General features: G+C 33.3%; 4 protein-coding genes across 4 annotated transcripts; all 4 read left to right on the top strand.

The window, feature by feature from the left end:
• Positions 1-139: 139 nt before the first annotated feature.
• LOC123220493 (serine/threonine-protein kinase tricornered-like) lies at positions 140-7,775 on the top strand. The gene is made up of 14 exons (XM_044642730.1): positions 140-289; positions 1,253-1,644; positions 2,628-2,802; positions 3,605-3,688; positions 3,774-4,015; positions 4,107-4,326; positions 4,654-4,733; positions 4,823-4,907; positions 5,313-5,444; positions 5,540-5,653; positions 5,740-5,787; positions 6,410-6,494; positions 7,104-7,160; positions 7,352-7,775. The coding sequence occupies exons 2-14, from the start codon at positions 1,424-1,426 to the stop codon at positions 7,450-7,452; spliced, it is 1,644 nt and encodes a 547-aa protein (XP_044498665.1). The 5' UTR covers positions 140-289; positions 1,253-1,423; the 3' UTR covers positions 7,453-7,775.
• A 600-nt stretch (positions 7,776-8,375) lies between these two features.
• LOC123220494 (uncharacterized protein At4g14342) lies at positions 8,376-10,558 on the top strand. Its single transcript, XM_044642731.1, has 4 exons — positions 8,376-8,535; positions 8,636-8,721; positions 8,814-8,937; positions 10,233-10,558. Exons 1-4 carry the CDS (start codon positions 8,530-8,532, stop codon positions 10,278-10,280), a joined length of 264 nt encoding a protein of 87 aa, XP_044498666.1. The 5' UTR covers positions 8,376-8,529; the 3' UTR covers positions 10,281-10,558.
• Positions 10,559-11,571: 1,013 nt separating this feature from the next.
• Positions 11,572-14,747, top strand: LOC123220492 (putative pentatricopeptide repeat-containing protein At3g23330). The gene has a single exon (XM_044642729.1). The coding sequence runs from the start codon at positions 12,059-12,061 to the stop codon at positions 14,384-14,386; it is 2,328 nt and encodes a 775-aa protein (XP_044498664.1). The 5' UTR covers positions 11,572-12,058; the 3' UTR covers positions 14,387-14,747.
• A 2,239-nt stretch (positions 14,748-16,986) lies between these two features.
• LOC123221155 (casein kinase 1-like protein 10) lies at positions 16,987-23,741 on the top strand. The gene is made up of 14 exons (XM_044643886.1): positions 16,987-17,642; positions 17,764-17,804; positions 18,319-18,388; positions 18,519-18,667; positions 18,745-18,840; positions 20,678-20,748; positions 21,361-21,422; positions 21,528-21,591; positions 21,670-21,754; positions 21,889-22,015; positions 22,160-22,233; positions 22,377-22,440; positions 22,737-22,867; positions 23,029-23,741. Exons 1-14 carry the CDS (start codon positions 17,567-17,569, stop codon positions 23,308-23,310), a joined length of 1,392 nt encoding a protein of 463 aa, XP_044499821.1. The 5' UTR covers positions 16,987-17,566; the 3' UTR covers positions 23,311-23,741.
• The last annotated feature ends 396 nt before the right edge of the window (positions 23,742-24,137 follow it).

The following is a 24,137-nucleotide window of genomic DNA, read 5'->3' as shown; positions in this document are numbered from 1 at the left end:
ATTTATGAAACATATCATTCTTTTTCTCGTGACATATCGTGAGAAACTCAGTCTAATTTAGTAAATCATGGACAGGACCCCGTAAAACTTGAAAAATAAAAATTCGAAAAAGGAAGTAAAATAAAATTCAATCAGAGTAACGGTGAACATGATCAACAAGAGAAGTTGAAGTTGATTTATAAAATAAAAAATAAAAGCAAAAGAGAACCCATCAAAGTCGTCAACAAAACTAGTGCTCTTCTTTACTTGCCTCTTGTCACCGATGATCGCCAAGATTTGTTTCTCTCAGGTTCTCTGGTCTACTCTCTTCAAATTGATGTTTCTGTAACTAGAATTATCTGATTTTCTTTTTTGAGTTTTTAAGTTGTTTTAATTAAGGGTTTATTAACTTGTGGCCTTTCGGATTTTATTTGTTGTGTTATGTTGTAGCTTTTTGAGTTCTCACTATCCGTTTGGTTGGTGAGAAAGTATGGGAAAAATCTGAGGAACTGCAGTTCTAGTTAATTTTCATTTATAATTTAGAATTTTTTTCTACTTGAGTTGGTTTAGATCGTTGTGTGTGTTGAATTGATTGGTTAATTGACTGTTGCTTTTCGAATTTATTCATGAATGTTTTTTAAGGATAAGATTGAGGTTTAGCTGTTTTTGTTGTGTCTCTGACTCTCTAATTGTTTGATGAGAAAATGTAGGATTATATAAGAAAATTGAGTGACTGGTTTGGGGTCACTTGCCAAAATTTTTGTCTTTAAGGTGTTTAGATCGGTCAGTGTGTTGAGTTTCTTTCAATTAGCTGATGAATTAAATATAGGTTTTTCGTTTTGTGTTATCACCATACCAAACTAAAAGGAACTCTGGTTTTGTTTGATTCTAACATTGTTTGCTTAGTGAGAAAAAACATGAGAAAATGGGGTAATAAACTTTTGATCTTGAAGTGTCTGTAGATGAGTGTATAAATTTTTCAGGTGTTTCTGATTGGTCTATTTTTGAGTTACTATTAATTTATTGATCAATCAAATATTAGTTTTGAATTTTGAAAATTGTGATTATCTGCTAGGAAGTTTAGTAGTGACTGTGGTAGAAAGTGAACATTCCAATCTAACAACTTCCTGCTGCCCAGTGGTCCACATTTGTTAATTGTTTTTCGCATTATGCATCTCCTTGCTTGTCACATGCATATAAGTTTCCTTACAATTGGTTAAAGTCCAATCAATTTCTGCTAATTGAATGTTACTTGCCTTCTTTGTCAATACAGAACACTATGCCTTGATTCTGTGGGAATCCGCAATTCCTCAAGTGAACCTGCATGTTTGCATTTACAAAATGTGATTCTTGCTTAATGAAAGCATACTCTTTCATAGTTTCTTAAATAAATTGCACATCTAAGATTGTTGGCTGATTGGTTGGGTATATATTGAGTGAACAAATGGATTCCATAAAATGTTGGGTAAAGCTATTGAGGTCGAAGGATAAGGTGAAGCCTTCAAAGGAAAAGGAGTCAACTAGTAAAACAAAGGAATTATCAAAAGCACAAACAAGTGAAGAAGTGCCATCTAATGTAACCAAGCAGAAAGTTGCTGCTGCGAAACAGTATATTGAAAACCATTACAAGAAGCAGATGAAGAGCCTGCAGGAGAGGAAGGAGCGGTATGATTTCAGACTCTCTTTTTATAACAATTTCATATCTTAACGTAAATAAATGTGCCAGTTTCATAATACTTTATTTAGATTCTATATTCCTAGTCTCTGTGTTGGAAAGCATTATGTAATTTATATGTTGCTACTTGAAACCCTTCCTCTATTATCTTAAATCAATATGATCTTGGTCCTTGATGAGCCACTACTAGCGTTATGCTCCTTGTCCTTAGTCATGATGCATGAGAAGTATCTTTTGGTTGTTTTATATTGTTTTTACTACTTGTCAAGGTGACATATACTTGTAGATATGTTGTGGTGCTCTCTTGGAATTAATTGGTATATGATTATGGTGTATTACTGAATATATCATGCAGATGTTTAAAAGATTAGTTTAGCGGAATGGAATAGAATGACAAAGCTGTGCATTAGAGGTCACAGTTTTAGATACTCAAATAGATACTGTTTTTTTGTTTTTATGCTAGGTTCCATGTTTACTTCTTGCATGGGACTGTTTATCTTAAACCTATGAAAAAATGCCTTTCTCCTACTTGGATGTTTTTATGCATCTCATGTTTACTGCATGATTAAACTATCTGTAAATTGAAAGCTAAACTTCTGGTGAAAAATCATCTTGTTATAGGCCCCTGTATCTAACCTTTTGGCCAATATTTTGGGCCTTATAATTGATGCTACCAATTTTATTGTGTTAACTTCATCTAAGGTGCCACTTAATTGATGCTACCTATTTCCACCTATGCCTATTTCTGTCGACATGACTAATACTTTCTATTGAAAATTTCCCCCAAAACCATAGTAAGAGAAACGTAAGTTACCTTCTCACAAAAACTTATGTAACATGAAAAGTTGCACAAATCTTTTTCTTATTTAGTAATATGGAAATGAAATACTGAAATTTCCTTTGGAGGTTGTATCAAAAATTTGATTCTTGAATTATATCAAACTTCAAGTGTCTTAATTATAACTTACTGCAGACGTGATATATTAGAAAAGAAGCTGGCCGATGCTGAGGTCTCTGAGGAAGAGCAGAACAACTTATTGAAGTATTTGGAGAAGAAGGAAACAGAATACATGCGCCTTCAGAGGCATAAGATGGGTGCTGATGATTTTGAGCCGTTGACAATGATCGGGAAAGGTGCATTTGGAGAGGTATTATTTATTTTGTTTCAGATTATTCGACATAATTGATAGTGGTGTGTATGTATTGTGTAATTTGCTTAGTCAAATGTGTCTACTGGGTTGTTTCCTTTTCTAATAAAGTTTCAGCTTGTCAAATTTGAAGTTTCTGATCAAAATTCTTTTTCTGTAACTTTTATAACATCTGTTATATGTCTTTCTTTCTCTTTCCTGTCTCTCAAGGGGTTGGAAAAGGGGTGGCTGCTCTGAAAGCTAACAAGACTCTGGATGTATTGGAATTCTGTGAATTGCTTCAGTTTATTTAGTGTGTATATATGTATCAGGAGACATTCTGAAACTAAGTGTTGATTTTTTTTTTTTTTTTTTTGAGTTGCATGATGTCACAAAATGCCTGCATGTTTTTAGGACAAATTGCTCATTAACTGATTGATGCTTCACGTCTTTCCCCTTTTTATGACAGTCATATATCTAATTGTAGTGCATCTGCTGCTTCATTTGTTGACCTTGCAGTAATGTATTTATTAATATCACTTAAAGAATAATTTATGTAACTGCTCACTCAAGCCTTTTTTTTTTTTTTTTCACTGAAGACATTTCAATTGAGCTTTTACCAGGAAGATGGGGCTATGGATGAATAGAGTGTGCATTGCATGGGCTTTCTACTTATTGATTTTTTTTAACATTGTTTTTCATATAAATAACCTTGTTTCTGTTTGTATGGCTTCAAATTTGCACTGTTAATTTCTTGTGATGCCTTAACAAAATATTAATGGATTTTCTGTTTTTTAAATCACATATTGTTTTGTGATTACAGGTTAGAGTCTGCAGGGAAAAGGCAACTGGTCACGTTTACGCTATGAAGAAACTTAAGAAATCAGAAATGCTTCGTAGAGGACAGGTCTCTATTAGATTAAGCATGTTAAATAATCTTTTTAAGGCACTGTTCATATTAACATCTGCTACTTTGTATTTGCAATGTTCAGGTCGAACATGTGAAAGCTGAGAGGAATCTACTTGCAGAAGTTGATAGCAATTGCATTGTCAAACTGTATTGTTCATTTCAAGATGATGAATACTTATATCTAATCATGGAATATCTGCCTGGAGGAGATATGATGACTTTACTAATGCGCAAAGATACACTAACAGAAGATGAGGCTAGGTTTTATGTTGGGGAAACCGTCCTTGCTATAGAGTCTATCCATAAACATAACTACATTCATAGGTCACTTAATGTTTTTGACTCATTAACATGCTTCATCGTCCTCTTATATTATTCTACATTGACTAACCCTTGTGGCATTTATATGTTACAGAGATATCAAGCCAGATAACTTGCTGCTTGACCGAGATGGTCACATGAAACTATCAGATTTTGGATTATGTAAACCGTTAGACTGCAGTAATCTTCAGGAAAAGGATTTTTCCATGGGAAACAATCTCAGCGGAGCTCTTCAGAGTGATGGACGTCCAGTAGCTCCAAGACGCACGCAACAAGAGCAACTGCTGCATTGGCAGAGGAACAGGAGGATGCTTGTAAGTTACCTACACTAATGTGTTCTATATGGCTCATAGATTACAGTAATGTCCCTAATCATTTAGCCAGAACAGTTTTTTTTTTTTCTGTTTTCAATCTCTCAGGGTTTGTGATTTCATTGTCGTTGTCACTGAGATACTGTTTGAGCCATTTGTTTTGAAATTTACGTTTTGAAGATTTTTTATGCAGCAAGATTTGATTTTAGAAAAGAACCAAAGCTTAGTTCTGCCCTCTTTGTAGTTTTGTTATAGGTAGCTTTTCTGTAGGGTTTTACAGGGTCTGCACAGCTATTGATATTTGGAAATTTGAATAATGTGAAACTGCAGGCTTATTCAACTGTTGGAACACCAGACTATATTGCTCCTGAGGTTTTATTGAAGAAAGGATATGGAATGGAATGTGACTGGTAGGTATATGAAATTCTGGTTTTCTTATGGTTAATGCTTTTGTCTCTTTTAAGAGATACCTTATGTTTTCTGTTAATATCTTCTGTAGGTGGTCTCTTGGTGCTATCATGTATGAAATGCTTGTGGGATATCCACCCTTTTATTCTGATGAGCCAATGTCAACTTGCAGGAAGGTAACTTAGGATACTAGATACCACGTTTTTGCATTTTGAATATTTAATATAATGCTTACCTTTAGGGAAATGGTTAAAGTTTCTATACTGTCTCAGGCCAATGATTTGTGAAAAAATTGTAGCAAAGCATGCATTGTCATCGGCGTAAATGTGTTTTTCAGGAGTTGCATTCAAGCTAAATCTGTTTGCTTATCAATATTTGATTTAATTTTCTTCTAAACTTAAATTTTTACTTGTAATATTGATAATTTCAGACTCTGATATCTGGTCAAATTGACATTTTTATGGTTCCATTAATGTCCGTATATCCTCTTTGTTTAGATTGTATCTCTGTACTATTCATTTCATTTTCATCTTCACTGTGATTAATAATCTAATGTTTTTCCTCACTTTTCCATTACACAGATAGTAAATTGGAGAACTCATTTAAAATTTCCAGAAGAGGCAAAACTGTCTCCAGAAGCAAAAGATCTTATTAGTAAACTCTTGTGTAATGTTGACCAGAGACTTGGTACAAAGGGCGCAGATGAAATTAAGGTGTTGTGTGGTGTGTTCTGTTCTAAATTCTTTTAACAGCTCTTATAATAGAATTGCAATTTGGCGAATTAACTGGCTCACTCTATTATTTTCAGGCTCACCCATGGTTTAAAGGTATAGAGTGGGACAAACTCTATCAAATGAAAGCTGCATTTATTCCCGAAGTCAATGATGAGCTGGATACTCAAAACTTTGAGAAGTTTGAAGAGGTAGCTTAAATTTCTATGTGACTGAATGTGTTGAATAATTTATGTAGATTGCTAATCTTTCAAAGTTTTTTCTCAAAATTGTCTAGGCTGACAACCAAATTCAATCTTCAACAAGATCGGGCCCTTGGAGAAAGGTCATTGCAATTTTTTTTTTTTTTTTTATTGATAAAAAAGACTTGAGATTAACTAATCCTAGCCCCAGTCTCTTCCCAAATTTGCAAGAAAGATTCCTAGTCTGATGATTGATTAGAAACAACATAACTTGTGTAATTCTCCCTGTTATTTTATTTCATCTATATTAATGATTAATCAAAAGATTTTTGGGGGAATCAGCATCTTCTTTCTGCTTTTTCACCATTAGTTCTTCAGAATTCATAATTGAATTGTTATCATGTTTTGTCATTTACCATTTAATTTGTATGTACAATATATAACTTATGTACCTATTGTATATGGAGTCCAAGATGAATTTCCCACTTAGATTTTACAATATGTGATACAGGGAGGTGGAGGAAGTTATTAGTTGCCTTCATGTGTAGTTGTTCTGGTCTAACATTTTTGAGTCGTTATATTTGTTTAGAGGAAAGTTAAGGTTCATGCATCTCAGTGTTCATTTTGCTTTCCTACGATCATGGAAATTGGAAAAAGGGGAAACCATGTATGTCAACATTAATTTAGAAGTTAGTACATTGACATTTTTTACTGATGGTGTATTTGGGGTCCATATGTTGATTGATATTGTGTCCTTTGCTGCAGATGCTCCCATCCAAGGATATAAATTTTGTGGGTTACACATATAAGAACTTTGAAATTGTAAATGATCATCAATTACCTGGAATTGGTATGTTGCTTATTTTATTTTATATGTACAATACATTTACTATTCTTATTATCATTTTTTTTAACTCGTATTATTTTGTTGAATACTTAATTGTGTTGTTCGTTCCCATTTTGTGCACAGCTCTTGTAATGAGGGTGGGGAAAGGGATAGCTACTGATTAAGTTCTGACATTGTTTTGTCCACACTTTTTAATAAAAGTTCTATTCTATAGTTACAATAGCTCATTTTCTTACTGTCATTATTCAGTTTTATCTAATTCCGTAACTCTGGAGGGGCCTTGAGGTTAATAATTTGACTTGGCCAAAACTGGGAATATCTGTATAGATTTTGAAACATGTAATATGTTGTTCCTTAATACGGAATCTGAACTCTGATACATGTTATATCATAACATATATGTTGAAATTGAGTCATTTTAAATAATAATGGTCTAGCTCAGGCTAGATTGGTTATCTTATTACTTTAGGTGATCAAAATTATGTTTACTATTTCTTTTTATTCTAACATCTTGTAGTTTTAAAGAATGCAAGTCAGAGGTCTATCTTCTGTGCAATGTCTCAGCTTGGTTATGACCTTTATATATAACCCTTTTTCGTGTTCTCTGCACAGCTGAATTGAAGAAGAAGAATAACAAACCTAAGAGGCCCTCCATCAAGTCCCTTTTTGGTGAGGGCTAACTCTTCATTTCCTTTTCAACTACTAGTTGTTTTATTTTTATACGTAAATACTCGTTGAGCTTATTCTAAAACAAATTGATGTCTTGCGATTGTGTGACTCCTAGAACTGAGGACGGTATCACAATAGAGTTATCAGGGCGTATTTCATCTTCATTTATGAATTTGATTTATATTTTACAGAGGATGAGTCGGCTACAGTAAATCAGCCTGTTCATGGGAGCTTTTTAAACCTTTTGCCTCCACAAATAGAAGCTCCAGAGAATAAGGGTAAATCTCAGTGAGCTTCACTGTCATGTTCCTAACATAAGATGGCCTCAAGAAAAAGTAGGATTATGTTGTCTCTGGTGAGTAGCTTTTGTTTTGCCGCTCCCTGCATTTCATGTTGACGAGTGGGTTTGATTTGAGATACTAATTGGGCTTTTGGGTAAGAAAGATAGAATCGTGATCTTTGTAAAATAGTGAATATTCTTTCATATTTGTTATGTATTTTTTTATTTTTTTTATTCTGAGTCTGTCAAGCTGCATGAAATCTATGTACCATTGGTGTATAGGCGTACAATTTCATTCATGTATTAAGAAATGAAAAAGAGTTAAATCTTTCTCACTCATTTGTTATTGAAACTCAAGGGCTACGTTTTGTTGGAATATTTTTGTCAATCTCTACATATAGCTGAGATATGGATTTTCCTAATTGTATTGTAAAAATTAAGTGAAAATTATGTTTAATTCTCTAGATTTTAAGGCACATACAAGCCATTTACATGGAAGCTTAGTTCCTATTCTTTGTTTGTTCTACGCATATATTTAATTTTAATATAAACACTTAACTTGCTCTATTGAGTGGATCGGTTTTAACACGTTTATGTTAATCTACAAGTTCTTTAACGTTAAGTTTTAATATCTGGATATTTGGGTTTTAAATTTACAATGGTAGGCTAAAAACGAGATGGAGAGACATTTTTGCCTTTATCAATAAAAAAATGTCTTTGTCGATGAATAGGAAGAAATTTTTATTTGAGATAAGATATATTTTTTTGTCTTATTTTTAAATGACCATCACTTTTGGAAATGAAGGAAAAAAATTTAGAAATTTGAAAAAAAAAAAACTCATTTTTTAAAATTAGAAAATTTGAATTTGAGATAAAATTATTAATTTTAAAAAATTAAAAAATATAAAATGTCAATTATATTTTTAGCCCTAATAAAAAATTTTAACAAAAGTCGGATATAAGTTAGGGTTTAAGTATCCCTTGGGTGGGAATAAGTCTTTTGGCCTTTTATAAATACATTTTTTGACCCTCGCCTTCGATCAAACCCTCTCCCTTCTGCAGTCCTCGGAAATCTCCGCTGTAGCAAAGATGCAGGTAATCTTCCAATCACGAAGCCACAGTTTCAAATTTGATTTTCTTTTTTTTTTCGAAAAGCGCTGAAAATCAAGGAACTTTGTTGTTTACAAATGTGCAGGCCAGCGATAGGTTTAACATAAACTCCCAGCTTGAGCATCTACAGGCTAAATACGTTGGCACGGGCCACGCTGACTTGAATAGATTGTAAGCATCTAGCAATTCTTTTCAGCGTTTATGTGTATTCTTGTAGGGATTTTTTTTTTTTGTTGTTATCGATTTTGTTTTGAATTGTGCAGTGAATGGGCGGTGAATATTCAGCGTGATAGCTATGCGTCTTATGTTGGGCACTACCCCATTTTGGCTTACTTTGCCATTGCCGAGAATGAATCCATCGGAAGAGAACGCTACAACTTTATGCAGGTTCTATTTAGTTTCTTAATTTATTTTTTTGTTCTTTGTTGGATTTTGTGAGAATTTATTTATGCATAGTTTGAATTTACGTTTATTTTTGAAGATGCAGCATTTGCTACATTATATGGGTTTTTTTTTTTTTTCAATGTTATGTTTGGATATTTGTACGTAGTGGAGGTTACCTAGAATTCTCAAAGATTACCGAGAAACTAATCTGTTCAACTGAGGATAGAATTCACTATTCTTGTGGGACTTATTTTCCTTATTTCCTTCAAATATTCTTTCTTCTCCGCATGGATAGTGTCATCTCAGGCTTACTTCTCCCTTTTTCCAATTGGGTAAAATTGTTTCAAGGTTCATGGATGTGGCCAACATCGGTATGCTTATTAAGTAACACTTTCTATTGATTTATAATGCCATTGATGCCATTGTCCATAGAAATGGCGTTTACTTTATAATTTTAGGGTGAAACCATCAAGAAGAAACAATTGAAGACAAAAGATGGAAAATGTTGAAGACAAAAGATGGAAAATGACCAGTTTTTGCTAGGACCAGTTTGCATTATTAAGAAGAAACTATGTGGTTCTTGTAATTTTATTGGAACCTATGTTGTTCAAGTTGAGGTGCAAGAGAAAAAATAAAGAACCAAATAACAAATGTCTATTGAATATGAACAAATTTTGGATGACTTATTGGTTGGCAACCTTGGCCTTCTTTAAAAGCACAATGGTGGTTAAAAGAGAAATCATTTAGTTGGCAACATGTGGCTAGAATATGAGTTTGTTTGTTTGATTTAAGTTTCTTTATTTTGGCACTTATGATTACATAATTTAGTTGCAAATTGACTTTACTCAATTTAGTAATTTCTTAATTCCAACTATTAGAGTTAGCTAATTGAATTTCTTTTCTTTTTTCATTCATGTAAGGCTATATTCCAGTAAAGGATAGCAAAATCATCAGATTTTTTTTCTTGACATTCTATAATTATTAGAAATGGTCTTGTCTTAAAATTGCACTATGAATTTATGATTTTGTTGCTTATTGATTATTTTGTGTTAATTGGTTTGTTAACTTGGGGGTTAAAGTAATTTTAGAACCTAGCGGAGCTAATAATATGAGGTTCATTTACATTATTTGAGGAACTATATTCTTGACACGTAAATTGGTTTGCAAGTTAGAAGGTCACAACTCTTATGTTTCAGTTAGTATGCATGTGGCTGTTTTTCATTCCATTTCCTGGACATATATCTTATCTTATTGATGTTGCTTACCTAATTTTCATTCATCGTGATCTCCGTGTGCAGAAAATGCTCTTGCCTTGTGGTCTGCCCCCTGAAAGAGAAGATGATTGAAGCACGCATCTGAGAAGGATTTCTGTTGGTTTATTATGTATGTCCCGGTTGTAATTTTTCATAATGTACGTTTGGATTGGTGTGACAATGAAGAACACAAGTCAGTGAATTAAATGCTGTGTCTTAGAATTGTATTTTACGTCCTGGATTTAATGTTTACTTGAGCTTGAGTATGGTGACTATGGTACATGTAGTACTGTTCTTTGTCTCTGTGTAGTTTCTTTGATGTGAATACTCTGTTAACAAAATAAAATACAGCACATTTTCATTTTGTTTCACTTTTTAAAAAGCTCAAGTTCTATCCTTGATGTAGGCGATTTTTCACTCTTTAGGTTAGCAAAGTTTATTTTATTTATACTTTTGTTATCTATTTTTATTCTGATTTTATTGTAAAACATTAGTTTATCTCTTTTTAGTGGAATTATATAAATTTTTTTTATACTTAATATAAATATTAATTATTAACCGATGTTCTTTTCATTAAAATTACATAAATATTAATAATTAATTGCATTATTAAATTTAAATGGTATTTTCTTTGTCTTTCCAAGTGTTATAATTATCATGAATTCATGATATTTAATTATATTTTTTAAATGTTATTTATATTTGTTTATAATTTTCATAAATCTGGCAATCATACTTTTTATTTATAGGTATTTATAATTACAATAAATCTGTCAATAATAATTCTTTATTTATTCAATCTTGTTTTTAATATTTTGGTTGGACCCAATTCCAGATTTTCTCTCCACTTTCTTGCCAAATAAACAAAATTTACGACATTTATTTTCCAATTAAGTATCTTTACTATCCATGGCAAATTCCAAACCAATGACTCAGGAAACAAAATAAGTTATTCAAGCCAAGATTTAAAGAAACACAATATGTTATAATTTAATGATATTTATAAATGGTACAACCTTGAAAGTTTTTAGAATCTCTGAAGGAGTTTTTGTTGTTTAATGGTCTTCATGGTGTGAGTTGAGTTAATACCATGAATCTATGCATTTTATAATAATGCATGCGCGCAAGCCAAGTGATTCCCGTACTTGGGTTTGGGTACTCTGGCTTTAACCGGTTTGCGCTTAAGTTCGATTTGTGTAAGGTAGGCTCATTTCAAATTCTATGTTTAATTAAACGGTGTTTATGCGTTTTTTAATAGTTCATACGAGTCCAGTGACTCCCATACTTGGCCTAGAGTACTCTATCTTTAACCGGCTTGGGCTCGAGTTTGGGTTTGTATAAGACAGACTCATTTTGAATTCATTTAAACTAAGTTAGCTTTAAAATCGCAAAAAGTTCGTTTCAAATATAACCTACGGAGTTGTCTAATTAATTCGGTTCAGACTGGGGCTACCTGGAACTAGGTGAAACCCGCACCGTACTGTATTTTTTTTTCCAGGGTGCGAGAAATTAGTTGCTTAACTCTCTGGTTTTGTTGTTTGGGGATGCCAATGAGTGATACACTTGTATACAAACTAAATTTTGTTCTTTTCATGGAGCTGTTTGTAATGAATGAACAAAGCAAGTTAGCGGGACTTCGGATTGGAGCTTGCAGTCATAATCCTTAAATAGTTTTTTCGCTGCTTCTGCCAGTTTTGTTTGGACAACTTTGAATTCTTAGTTCAAGTTTTCTTTACCTTGTTCTAGTGTATGATATTATCAAAGTGTCAAATATAAGTGTTTTGCCTATCTTTATTTGTTTCCAGGAGATTGAAATCCGGTTCTTGATTACAGTTCCAAAACACCATGGTCTCTCTCTGATTCCTTAACAAATGACACCCACAAAAGTCCTTATAAACCTCCTGAAAGACCCAACTAGAATAACATCCAAATCCCAGGCCAAACAACTCCATGCCCAAATCTTCAAAACCATATATCCCAACTCTCCCTCTCACATATCCAAACTTCTCTCGATCTATACCAATCTTAACCTGTTACATGACTCTATTTGTCTCTTTAACACTCTCCGTTCACCGCCCTCTTCACTTGCCTGGAAATCCATCATCAGATGCTACACTGATAATGGCCTTTTTGTTCAGGCATTGCTGTTTTTTGTTAAAATGATGGGTTCTGGAGTGTACCCAGATCATAATGTGTTCCCTTCAGTGTTAAAGTCATGCACTTTGTTGGTGGACTTTAGGTTTGGTGAATCTGTCCATGCCTGCATTATTAGGCTTGGTGTGGATTTTGATTTGTACACTAATAATGCTCTCATGAATATGTATGCAAAATTCCAATGCTTGGGTTTTGGAGTGAGTGGTAGAGGCAAATTTTATGATCATGCAGTGCTTGATAAAATGCCCGAACGAAATGTGAATGGTGAATTAACTTATGGTTTAGTTAGTGACAGTGAGTTTAACAATAGTACTACGGATTTGGGACACAAATTTGAGAAACAGGTTGCGAATGTTGCATCTACTGTTAGTTTAGATGGAATAAGTGATGACTTAAGCTCTAATAATGGAAGCTGGCAAGCTGATGATCACTCTTGTCGAAGAACAAGTAATGGAATTAAGCCTTTGCAAATCGATAACGTGAGGAAGGTATTTGAAACAATGCCAATCAGGGATCTTGTTTCATGGAATACTATGATTGTGGGACTTGCTCGAAATGGGTTATACGAAGATGCTTTAAAGATGGTTAGGGAAATGGGGAATGGTAACTTAAAGCCTGATTCATTTACTTTGTCAAGTGTCCTTCCGATATTTGCAGAGTATGTAGATGTTGTTAAGGGGAAGGAGATCCATGGTTACTCTATTAGGCATGGATTAGATATGGATGTGTTCATTGGAAGTAGCTTAATAGACATGTATGCAAAGTGTGCACGAATGGGGGATTCATGTCGGGTATTTTATCTCTTACCTCAAAGAGATGGGATTTCATGGAACTCAATTGTTGCAGGATGTGTGCAGAATGGTTTTTTTGATGAAGGAATCAAATTCTTTCGGCAGATGTTAATGGCTAAAATAAAACCAAGACATATTTCTTTTTCTAGTATCATTCCAGCTTGTGCCCATTTGACAACACTACATCTTGGGAAGCAGCTACATGGATACATAATGAGGAATGGATTTGATGATAATGTGTTTATAGCCAGCTCACTTGTGGACATGTATGCCAAATGTGGGAATATTAGTTTAGCAAGATTTATATTTGATAGAATGGAGCTCCATGACATGGTGTCATGGACAGCCATTATAATGGGACATGCTTTGCATGGGCATGCCCATGATGCCATTTCCTTGTTTGAACAAATGGAACAGGAGGGAGTGAAACCAAACTCTGTGGCATATGTGGCAGTATTAACCGCTTGTAGTCATGCTGGTTTAATAGACAGAGCTTGGAATTTTTTCAATAGTATGATCCAGAATTATGGTATTGCTCCAGATCTAGAACACTATGCTGCAATGGCAGACCTTCTTGGTCGCGCAGGCAAGTTGGAAGAAGCATATGATTTCATATCTAGCATGCGTGTAGGACCTACTGGGAGTGTTTGGTCAACATTATTGTCTGCTTGTAGAGTCCACAAGAATGTTGAGTTAGCTGAGAAGATTGCTGATAAAATATTTATGATTGATCCCAACAACATGGGAGCTTATGTTCTCTTGGCAAACATTTATTCTGCTGCTCGAAGATACAAAGACGCAGCTAGGGTGAGAATCTCTATGAAAAGAAAGGGAATGAAAAAAACACCAGCTTGCAGCTGGATTGAAGTAAAAAACAAGGTTCATGCTTTTGCTGCGGGAGATGAATCCCATCCTTTTTATGACAAAATAAATGAGGCTCTGAAAGATCTTTTGGACCGGATGGAACAAGAAGGGTATGTTCCCGACACCAAAGAGGTTCTCCATGACGTTGACGAGGAGCAAAAGAAATACTTGCTGTGCTACCATAGTGAGAGACTCGCGATAGCATTTGGCATCATTAGCACTCCTGCTGGGACAACAATTCGAGTAATAAAGAACCTTCGGGTCTGCGGGGACTGCCACACTGCAACGAAGTTCATATCAAAAATTGTCCAAAGAGAGATAATTGTGAGGGACAACAGCAGATTTCATCATTTCAAGGATGGAAAGTGTTCATGTGGAGATTACTGGTAACAGTTCAAATTGAGACTTCATTAGCTTTAATAATTCTTTTGCTATAGTCTGCATTGATCTACTCTGAGCATCCTATTTCAGAGAAGGTTCATATCCAGAGAATTTATAGTTGAGCTCTCAGTAAATGAACTGCAAAATGGAGGTTAGCTATCCCCACATCAAATGTATATATTTTTCAAGATCATTTATTAATGTTAAACACATTGGAGGGGAAAATAAAGAAATTTCATTATGTATCTTGATGTTTAGATCATACTTTTATAACATTTTTTTATCTGATCAAATTTGTAGTTTATATGAATTCTGTAAGCATTTTGCTAGTTCCTCACTTGAATAAAAAGGCAGAAGATATAACTCTTCATGAGTCTTGATGAGAGGCAGCAATTAACTCAATTACAAATTGTAAACCATAATAAAATTTCTAATAGTAAAAGGAGCCTATTTTTCTCTCTCTACCTTATATATAAAGCAATAATTGACTAGTAGTATTATATATATAATTTTTCACGTAAATAATAATATATTATAATATGATTAAATAATTTTAAATTAAAAATAAAATATCATTTAATCATATAATAATATATTATTATTTATGTATAAAATTAGAATAAAATAAGATATAGGTTTTACATAATGCCTGTGTGGCCCAAAACAAGATCAATAATTGATTGGGTCGTTCAATCAGGCTATCTCTTAAAAATATAGGGCCCAATTGTTGGCCCACCATAAGGCCAATAAAAAAGGGAAAGCAAATTGGTCTAATTAAATTTGGACCACAAATGTTCACAAATAAACAATAATTAAGTCAATTCCATTACCAACTATTCGTCTGCTTCCAAACCAATGGAATATCCCCCTACCCCCATAGCTTACCTTTACTGCCAATTTGCACCCACTAGCCTCCCCCTTTTTTTTATTGCCTTTTCCTATTCATAGGACCGGTGGGTGACGAGAAAATAATTTTACTCTAGGGAAATTCAATTTAATGTAATACAAAGTTGAGTAAAAATAAACAATTGAGATTAAATATATAAACATTAATACGAAGAACAATATTATATGTATTTATTTCGTGTATATAAATAGGTATATAATTAAAAACATATTTATATGATTAGATATTATTTTATTTTAAATTTAAAATAATCAAATTACGTGATAATATATATCAAACATGTATCTATTTATATATTTAAAGTGGGTATATATAGTTTTATTGTAATACAAATACAAGGAGTTAATATATAGAATCAAACCAAATTAATGAACAAAAATCATTCGGGTCATCGAGGACGCTCTCATTGTCTAATGTAACAAAAACGTTTCAATCATTCTACCTTTAGTTAGTGAAGGATTAATTGCAATGAACTTTGTTATGTCTAATGACATGGGTATTGTTGACATTTTTCAAATATGTGGGACGGATTTTAGTTTTGCATACCTTGTAGAGGTACTGGAAATTTACTTTTAGTTAGAAAGACAGAGAAAAGTGGTGTAAGATGTGACAAAGCTGTTTCTGATTAGTTGTCAATAAGTTAACAAAGTTAGGTTACTAGTTTACCTTATAATAGTAAATTAAAATCATTAAGAATTAATTACTTGTTTATAGTTTAATTGTGATACCCTTAGGCGAATCCCACATCGACAAAACACGGAAGAAATATTGGGTCTGTGTATGTATCTCACATTGGTTAGTAGTGAGAGAATTTGAGTGGTTAAATAGTTTGTGAACTCTTTAACTGTCAAGACATGTTTTGGGTTGCAAAGCCCATTAACAAACCCATGATGGATAGTAAAACCATGATAGACTGTGTGTCCAAAATGAAAAATATCTTGACAGTGGACCAGATTATTGGACCAGAGATGTTACATTAATGACCATATATTAAGATTTTGGATTAAATTCAAAAAACCACAAAAGCTTATAAAGAAAATTGGCTATTATAAATAATAATTTCGGTTCGAATTTAGAGCCTCTAGTCCTCTTCGATTTTAATGAGAAAAAATTTTCTAATAGAAATGAAAAAAAAATAAAGATAAAGATGAAAAATATCCTGTAATCAAGAAAAAAGATACATTTATATTCTCTTTGTCCTTGTTTTTATTTTTTATATTAATATATTTATTTAAAATACTAATATATTTTTATGTTTTTAGATTATTTATATTTTTTAAATTTATTCATATTTTTATTATGTATATTAAAATGATTAATATATATTATTTATAATATTTGAAAGAAATTAATTTTATTAATTTAATATATTTATATATATAATTAAAAAATATATTGATGATGTTTAAGTATTCAAATTTTTGCAATAAAAGAAAATATTAAAAATTTTAGGATAAAGAGAAATAAAAATTCTTAAAATATTCTGTAGGCTTTGATAATGATTGCACATCATAGCCAAATGGTCCAAATCAAATGATAATAAAATATGTCGAAGCCCCACCAAAAATATTTTAAATTTTTTTAGCAAATGTTTAATTTAAGATTTTTGATATAATTTATTAATAAATAAATAGTTAGTTATCAATTACGATGCATAAAAATTTAAATAAATAAAAACAAAAATCCATTTATCGTCCGGTTTTTCATACATCAATCATCATCATCCGTTTCCCTTAGCTTTCTCTTTCTCTCCTCCTAATACTGCTTTTCCTCACTTTCTTATATATTTTCTCGAGAAAATTCTGACTTTAAATTTAACTCTAGCTACAACTCAATCCTTGTCCCAAACATAGATCCGATTCTACTCCCCGAATTCTTGCCACGATTTTCGTTTGCTTTAGATTCTTCTCTCTCTATTTTCTCTCCTTAAAAACAAAAATAATAAATATTCCATCTTTATACATTTACACCTTCCAAATTCCATCTCTTTTCCCTTTGGAAACTTTCCAAGAAAATGTATTTTAGTGATCCATGCCTTTACTGACAAATGGGTATTGCTTGCTTTTTTAAGCAACCTCATAGTTCGTTTTGTACAGTTTAAGATAGATTATAAAATGTTTTCTCTAATTGGTATTGTCTCTGCTTTTTATACATAATTTTGGTGGATCTGAAACCACGAAGTTTTGTTTGCTAAATGAATCTGATTGTGATATGAGCTAGTGAAAAAAGAAGGGTGAGATTCTGTTCAGTCATATTTTTTTGATCCGCTTTAAGATAGATCCATGGATCAAGTAATCGGTGGCAAGTTTAAGCTGGGTCGCAAGATCGGGAGTGGTTCGTTTGGGGAGCTTTATTTAGGTGTGTATGATTTTTGTTAGTACTTAGTAGCATTGTTCTGTTAGAGTTTTAAGCTTGTGGAGTTGTTTATGTTTTGTTGCTTCAGTACGTTTTAATGGTGGTTTGGATTTATTTGTTGTAGGTGTGAATGTGCAAAGCGGTGAGGAAGTTGCTGTAAAGCTGGTATGTTGTAGATTTTTTAATTACTATTGTAATCTTTTTAAATTGTTAGATAATTTGGTTTTTTTCCTTTTTTTTTTTTTTGGGTGCGGGATGGTAAGTGATAATGTATTTGATGATGTAAAAAATTGTTGATTTTTAACATTTCTTTTCCTACATTAAATCATTGAGTGAATATTTAGCTGTGTTGTGAAGATTAATTATTGTTTATGAGAGGATAAAATAAATGGCTAATGAATAATTTTAACTATAAGAATTACTCCTTTTTGGGTGTGCTAAGTTAACTATTGATTGATCTTCACACGGATTATCTTCTATAATAGATATCATACTACTGGAGTTATCACTTAGCTGAGCTGGTTATATAATGAAGCTGATTGCATGGGGATGTGCTTGGTATTTTCTTGAGTGGATTTGTATAATAAAGATCTAAAGAGAGAAAATGGTTACTTTTTGCAATCAATTGGACTTTATGTGTTTTGCCTATCTTCATTTGTGTTCCTTTTTCTTTTTCTAGGAGTCTGTGAAGACCAAGCATCCTCAGCTTCACTATGAATCCAAATTGTACATGCTGCTTCAAGGAGGAAGTAAGTTTCTTGTATAGTTATTTTTCCAGAGTAAATTTATACAGTGGGACATTTCTATTTCTGTGGATTGAACTCAATATGCTTATTTGACTGTTTTGTTATTTATTTGGTATTTTTTGTTGTTTTGAAGCGGGTATACCCCATCTCAAATGGTTTGGAGTTGAGAGTGAATATAATGTCATGGTTATCGACCTACTTGGACCTAGCCTGGAAGACTTGTTTAATTATTGTAGTCGGAAGTTCACTTTGAAGACAGTCTTAATGCTTGCAGATCAGTTGGTAAGTCTGCCAATGCTCTTGTGGTTCATGTAGCTGCCATACTTATATATTGTTTTTTATTTTGTTGTGTTTGATAGATAAACAGAGTTGAGTATATGCATTCTCGTGGTTTTCTTCACCGTGATATAAAGCCTGACAACTTTTTAATGGGTTTAGGGCGCAAATCAAATCAGGTATGCTAAGTGAGTTATTACTTTCATAGTTAGTTGCTTGTGCATAAATGACCATTGGAATTTTTTCTTGGAGCTAGATTGATAAGTCTGTTGAGAGTTTTAATGTGACTCCTACTACAAATATTTGGTTTTGAGATGTAAATCTCTGTATCCTATAAGTTTCTTTTGGCCGGAATATTTGGTAGCTGTGGTAATTATTTGTGGAACAATGCTGAAAGGAAAAATAAAGCTATTAGTTTATTGTGTATTGTTGAATTATTCAAGGTGGGGGTTTGTCTTTAATCTTCGAGCATGATTGTACTGTATTTGTGTGCCTGACTACCGGTATTATGTACTTGTGTGTCACCCTATGTGGCATATGACTCAAATGTTAGCTTATTATATGTGTTAGTTGAGTGGTTATGCACTCTTAGTACACTACGGTCATGAGTTTCTATCTTATAAAATGTATTTGTTGAGTGGTTCTGCGCTCTTAGTACACTAAAACCATGAGTTTCTATTTCCTGTAGAAAGACATCCATTCAGCATACTAAGTACAGATATTTGTAGACATGTGGGAATTGATGGAATTTCAACATTTTAAAAAATTTGGGTTAATCTACTGTGGTGAAATTTTCATTTCTGGAAAAATTTTCTGTTCAAATTTGCCACTAAATGTGCATCTTGTTATTAATTCAAGGAAGATATTTATGGGTAAAAAATTAGGCATGAAAAAGATAAGATGAAACCTGGCGTAGAAGTTCTCTGACTTTAAGTTTATTCAAGAAGCATGGCCTGCAGTAAAAGTTTTAGCAGTGTTACAGGTGGACATTATTTAGTACTACAGAAAATTTTTAGTGAAAGAGATGTCATTTGAAATTTGGAGACTTTCTGAGAAGTTTAAGATCAGGAAAGATATGCATTTTGAGATAGAATTCTATTAGCATGAAAGATTTGCAAAATGGAGAACAAGCATCCTGATAGGTATCCGTACTGCCTTTCTCACAGCAAGCTTCCACCAGCTTCTTCCGCAGAACACAAGCTCTCTCCTCCTGCAGTTCTCACACTCCAGCAGCAACACCACAATTTCCAATCAAGCAAATAACACAACAGCACAACTCAAGAATCAAACCAAAATCTCAAGTCAACAGAATGATGTAGAGAATAAGAAGGAATACTGGAATTGTATACTTGTATTGAGATACTGTGTAGACAAACAATATTAGTTCAATATAAGCTGAATTGTATTTTTGGAAATTGAAAATGTCTCTCAAATACCTATTACATAAGCTAAAAAGATAACAAATTCGCAAGACTTTCGAAAGGCCTGCACTCTCTCTCACTTTTCTTCTAAATTTTCTCGGATGTCTCCTCTCCTGCAATTCCTTTCGTGTTATCCTGCATAGCAAACTTGCTCCCCTCAGTTGTGCCACGTTTCATATCCTCTTTTGGTGGTCCTTGAATTTGTGGGATTGACATATGTCCTAGCTTCTCTTTTCCTTCATGTAATATATATATATGAGTTCTAACACATCCACAGTATGATAGGAGGATTTCAATCGTAAGTGGGAGACCCCTGGGAACTTTAAGATCAAGTAAGTGATGAATTGTGAGATAGAAGTCATGTGGGATAAGACTTACAAGAGGGTGAAGAAGCACTAACTGAATACATATATAAGTTGACTAGCGAAAGAATCACAAGACTTCAAAAAAGAGACTTGGATATCTTAAAACAGTCTTTGAATTCAACGCTTATGGTGCCTTCAATGAATACTTTGTGAAATTAATTTGTCAAATGTGTTCGATGATGTATCTAATAATTAAAAATTTTGTGTTTGTTTTTTATGCTTGATAACAGGTGTACATCATTGATTATGGCCTTGCAAAGAAGTATAGGGATCTTCAAACACACAAGCATATACCATACAGGTACTGCTTTTCCTTTTTTCCTTGTTCATTTGTGTAATCTAAGGTCATTTTTTTTGTAACTTGTGCCCTAATTGGCTTACTTGGTGTTGCAATGTAACTTAAATGTAATCTACTGTTTCACAATTTGTCCTTCTAAAATGTGAATGTTACTGGTGTTCTATAATGTGGAATGTTCGGTTACAATTTGCATCATGTTACATTTAGTTTTTGCACTTCATATGGAGGTATGCTCCTTGGTTGTGTCTCATTATGTGCATGATGAAATTTAGAAAGAAATGTCAATAAACTTAGAGAAATAACTGTTTGAAATACTCAAATGTAAATTTATCCCAATATGCATTGATTTTGACCTGTCATATATTAATAAGTTGCAATAAGTAATGTTCTGTTTTTATATGGTTAGGGTATTAAATCTTGCTTGGTCATTTTACATGTATTTTGGCATAAAAGTTGTGTTGTTTGGTCTCTTGGCCTATTTGTTTGTGGTTTCACCATATACCTTTTCTGAGATTTTGAATTTTGGGATATTCCAATTGTAATGATGAATGTTGAACATTGTTCTCTTTGAAGTCGTTCATTTTCTATAACGAATATTCATTCTGTTTTTCACAGGGAAAATAAGAATCTTACAGGAACAGCTCGTTATGCAAGTGTAAACACTCACCTTGGAGTTGGTGAGTGTAGTTGTTGCAGTAATTATTGAGGATTATCTTTTGTTTTGATAACATATTCAGATTCATCAAGATTTGTATCTAATGATGCCTCTACTTTCTGTTCAGAGCAAAGCAGAAGAGATGATCTGGAATCTCTTGGTTATGTGCTTATGTATTTTCTGCGGGGAAGGTTAAACACATAACTGAATTACTTTCACCTTTTTATTTATGTAAAATAGCCATGTTTAACTTTGTTTCAATTTCTCAGCCTTCCATGGCAGGGACTAAAAGCAGGCACAAAAAAGCAGAAATATGATAAGATTAGCGAGAAAAAGATGCTTACTCCTATAGAGGTATACCAAAGACATTAGTTTGAAGAAATACATGAAACACGGTCTCTTAGATTAGCAGTGAAATGTCTTCTGTTTGTGGTCCTGCTGTTAAATTTTAATACTCTGACAAAAAGCAGTGATACATTACCTTCCAGGTCCTTTGCAAATCCTATCCATCAGAGTTCACATCCTACTTCCATTATTGCCGGTCATTGCGGTTTGAAGACAAACCGGATTACTCATACTTGAAGAGGCTTTTCCGGGATTTGTTTATTCGAGAAGGTTAATTTGTAATTAAGTGTCGTAGTTCAAAATTTCTTGGTTTGTTGTTTTCATTAATGAAGTATCTTTACCACAATGCAAATTTCCTGCAGGAGAGCTTTTCCAAAACTAAAAATTAAAGTTCTACAACTGAAACTTGTGCAGGTTATCAGTTTGATTATGTATTTGATTGGACTATTTTGAAGCATCCACAGACTGGCTCCAGTTCAAGAGCACGAGTAAGCATTCCTTTCTTCATTAATATTCTTTATTCTCATGGAAAACAGAAAAGAAAAAAATTATGTTTTTTTTTTTCCCTATTTCTTGGTACGTGATGATCCTGACAATCTCCTCTTGCCTATTGTTTTTTCCCATTCAACAGCCAAGTGGGAAACAAGCTTTGAATGCTGCAGGACCTTCAGCTGAAAGATTAGAGAAACCTTCAGGTCAGTTTTGTTTAAAGTTTCGAAACAAGTTTCAAGAATTAGTGCTGCTAGATGGTTATAATTCTTGTAAGACTTGAGTAAGGCTAGGGCTCAAGTATGTAGTTTGTTGCTTTGTTCGGATATGGAATTTTTTTTCTTTCAGGTGCTAATTTGTTTGATCACTTGGTACGGCTGAGGGATCTATAGATTTATTTTGTTTTCTTAATCTCCAAGAAATTTCCCTATTCAATTTTTTCTTTTTTTAAATTTTGATTGGATAATGAATAAACTTACAGTGTTTAATATATATCTTGTAGGACAAGAGGTTCGGGATAGATTTTCTGGTGCAGTTGAAGCCTTTGTTAGACGTAATGCCTCTGGGCATGGTTTGCATGGTGATCACTCGAGGCACAGAGCTTCTGAAGATGTGCCATCATCGAAGGACGTGGTAAGCATCTACTTTAATAATTGTGTGCGCTTTAATTTTTGTTTTTTCCCCTTAAGAGGAGAGATGGTTTTATGGTTGACTTGAGACACTTTTTAATGCTCTTTTATGAGTAGAAGTTCAATACCCTTACACTTTGTATCTAAACTACTATGATTTCTCAGCAACCTGATTCTGAAAGGGCTCACTCCTTATCTCGAAATGGAAGTTCTTCAAAGAGGGCTGTCATAGGAAACAGCCGACCCAGCTCCTCTGGTGAACCCAGTGAGACTCGGTCAAGCCGACTGATTTCTAGCAGTGGTCGGCTGTCTACAACTCAAAGGATCCAACCTGGATTTGAATCCAAGTCATCATCTTTTGCTCGTACTGCAAACACAAGAAGTGGCCGTGATGATGCACTTCGTAGCTTTGATCTCCTGACAATCAGCACAGGAAAAAGGAAATAAGAACATATCCCATCTGGTAAGAAAAATGTGTCGGGTGAAGTTTTCCATTATGGCTCCTATCAAGATCCCAGTACTGTAATGTTTTTATGGTACTTTGTATATGTGTATCCATTACTGGACTCCTATCCATCAACAGCCATAGCTTCACAAAGCATATCCCTTAAAAAGATATATCAAACCGCTCTCTTCTCTATATCTTATCAAGGATTCTTGCCAGATTCATGCCATTATAAATGCTATATTAGACTTGTGAGAGGAAGAGATAAAATGATTTCACTCTAGAGAATTGTTCATAAATCTGAAGCACGAGTAGTTGTAATAAACCAACTTTGTTATATTTTCCTGGCAGGAAAACTTTGTTAAAGACATCTATTGTACTCTTTTTCTGTAATTGTTTACATTGTGTTATGCAACTTTGTACATTTGAAACTTTTTATGGTGCAGCTCACTTTGACTCGGCAAAAGGTTTTGCTTTTTGTATTTTGTATCATTATTTTGTCACCCACTAAACTCACAGAAGTGGTTAGCATGTGTAACTCCACATCAACTTTAGATCTTCATTTATAATGCAATCATGCTTTCTTTAGAAACGAGCTGTGTTTGGGTAAAAAGGGTTTAAATTTCAATTAACCAAATTATTATCATTCAAGAGCGGAAACAGGGATAACGTTGAGGATCTACAGATTCAATTTTAACCAGGGTTTCAATGTCAGACGTTGTGCATAATCAATAGAGGCAAGATTCTGTCTGCAACTGTATGAGGGCTTTTCATGCTTTGCAGATGGCATATTGCATGTAAGACCCTGAAACTTACAAAATCACAGTAT

The sequence above is a fragment of the Mangifera indica genome, chromosome 7 (genome assembly GCF_011075055.1).
Source record: "Mangifera indica cultivar Alphonso chromosome 7, CATAS_Mindica_2.1, whole genome shotgun sequence".
Lineage (NCBI taxonomy): Eukaryota > Viridiplantae > Streptophyta > Magnoliopsida > Sapindales > Anacardiaceae > Mangifera > Mangifera indica.
This window is presented reverse-complemented; position numbering and strand designations above follow the sequence as displayed.

What these genes read in the sequence shown, in the direction of transcription:
- LOC123220493 (XM_044642730.1), top strand. Translation starts at nt 1,424, where the DNA reads ATGGATTCCATAAAATGTTGGGTAAAGCTATTGAGGTCGAAGGATAAG. An exon ending in CTGCAGGAGAGGAAGGAGCG is followed by an intron (nt 1,645 to 2,627) that starts GTATGATTTCAG and finishes AACTTACTGCAG; the next exon opens with ACGTGATATATTAGAAAAGA. An exon ending in CAATGTCAACTTGCAGGAAG is followed by an intron (nt 4,908 to 5,312) that starts GTAACTTAGGAT and finishes TCCATTACACAG; the next exon opens with ATAGTAAATTGGAGAACTCA.
- LOC123220494 (XM_044642731.1), top strand. An exon ending in CACGCTGACTTGAATAGATT is followed by an intron (nt 8,722 to 8,813) that starts GTAAGCATCTAG and finishes TGAATTGTGCAG; the next exon opens with TGAATGGGCGGTGAATATTC. An exon ending in AACGCTACAACTTTATGCAG is followed by an intron (nt 8,938 to 10,232) that starts GTTCTATTTAGT and finishes CTCCGTGTGCAG; the next exon opens with AAAATGCTCTTGCCTTGTGG.
- LOC123220492 (XM_044642729.1), top strand. Translation starts at nt 12,059, where the DNA reads ATGACACCCACAAAAGTCCTTATAAACCTCCTGAAAGACCCAACTAGA.
- LOC123221155 (XM_044643886.1), top strand. Translation starts at nt 17,567, where the DNA reads ATGGATCAAGTAATCGGTGGCAAGTTTAAGCTGGGTCGCAAGATCGGG. An exon ending in AGGAAGTTGCTGTAAAGCTG is followed by an intron (nt 17,805 to 18,318) that starts GTATGTTGTAGA and finishes TTCTTTTTCTAG; the next exon opens with GAGTCTGTGAAGACCAAGCA. An exon ending in GGATTTGTTTATTCGAGAAG is followed by an intron (nt 22,016 to 22,159) that starts GTTAATTTGTAA and finishes AAACTTGTGCAG; the next exon opens with GTTATCAGTTTGATTATGTA.